We start from the raw sequence: 1,218 nt of genomic DNA, 5'->3' as shown, positions 1-1,218 counted from the left end.
AAGAAGAAGAAGAAGAAGAAGAAGAAGAAGAAGAAGAAGAAGAAGAAGAAGAACAACAACAACAACAACAACAATGCAACAGCAACGATACTAACACAATCAACAACAACTTCAGCAACAAAAAAACCCCAACAATAATAATATAGTTGCAAAACGCAGTAATGATTAATAGAAGTAACAGGGGTAACAGCGACACGGAGTAAAATAACACACAATTAAAATTGGAAACGAAGGGAAACAATCAGTATGAAAAGTCTTAGTCATGCAGACAATTGTTTTGTTATCCCCCTTCCAATGCTGTCCCCTCGGTACTGGTCTCACTTTTTGCCTTCTTCTTTCTCTCCCACCAAACAGGACGCTACAGCTGAGGAAGAGGGCGAATTCGACGAAGAAGAAGAAGAAGGAGAGATGAACTAACGACGTCATCATCATCATAGCATCTATACTCTAGCTACGTCACAATTATTCATATTTTTAACCTATAATTTAAAATAAAATTTAAGAAACAGCAACAACAAACAAACAGCATACGTGTGTAACATGTAGACATTTTATAATTTTTTGTTTTGTGACTGTTAGGTTAAACACAGGGCATTGATTGAACGTTGCGCAAGTTTCTTCGAAATAAGAGAGATGCAGTTTGTCTCCAACGTAATCTGTTGTTTTTTGGGAGGCGGGGAGGGTGTTACAAGATTGAACATACATCTTCAACAAAACGGAGGGAAAAAAAGAAGAAAAATTAAGAAATTAATATTAAAGTCTCCCCCCCCCCTCCCGCCTCCCCCATACCTCTTTGTCCCCGTAAATATACCAACAACGTGAACAAACCATGAAGCGGCGTATCTTTTTTCTTCCTTACTTTGGCCCTAAGATTTTGTGAGAAGAAAAAGAGTTGAGAATAAAATGGTTTTGAAAATCCTGGACAAACGACAAAATTGCCAATATTTCAGATCAATAAAGTCATATCATTTTCGTATCACAGCATTTTTTAAAAATCGCTACGCAAACTTTCCACAGCTGTTCAGTCAGCCGGTGTCAACATTCCTTTGTGCAGTCGTCGTAACTATCAGCTCGTTCAGTTGCATTTGTATTGTTGAAAACTAAAATCATTTAAAAAGTCATATTTTCGTTAAGGTACCCATGCGAAACACCCTCTCTTTATCTCACTCTCTCTCTCTCCTCTCTCTCTCTCTCACTCTCTCTCTGTCTCTCTCTTTC

The 1,218-nt window shown here is 37.8% G+C and overlaps 1 protein-coding gene across 1 annotated transcript in view; it reads left to right on the top strand.

The window, feature by feature from the left end:
• Positions 1-754, top strand: part of LOC101847143 (tubulin beta chain) — a 41,134-nt gene extending 40,380 nt beyond the window's left edge. Inside the window, exon 10 of the mRNA XM_013088046.2 lies at positions 355-754. Within this exon, the coding sequence (XP_012943500.1) occupies positions 355-417 (63 nt within the window). The 3' untranslated portion in view covers positions 418-754. The remainder of the gene's footprint in view (positions 1-354) is intronic.
• The last annotated feature ends 464 nt before the right edge of the window (positions 755-1,218 follow it).

Source organism: Aplysia californica, unplaced genomic scaffold, assembly GCF_000002075.1.
Source record: "Aplysia californica isolate F4 #8 unplaced genomic scaffold, AplCal3.0 scaffold00677, whole genome shotgun sequence".
NCBI lineage: Eukaryota > Metazoa > Mollusca > Gastropoda > Aplysiida > Aplysiidae > Aplysia > Aplysia californica.
Note: the sequence above shows the minus strand (reverse complement) of the source record. Positions and strands in the feature narration are given on the sequence as shown.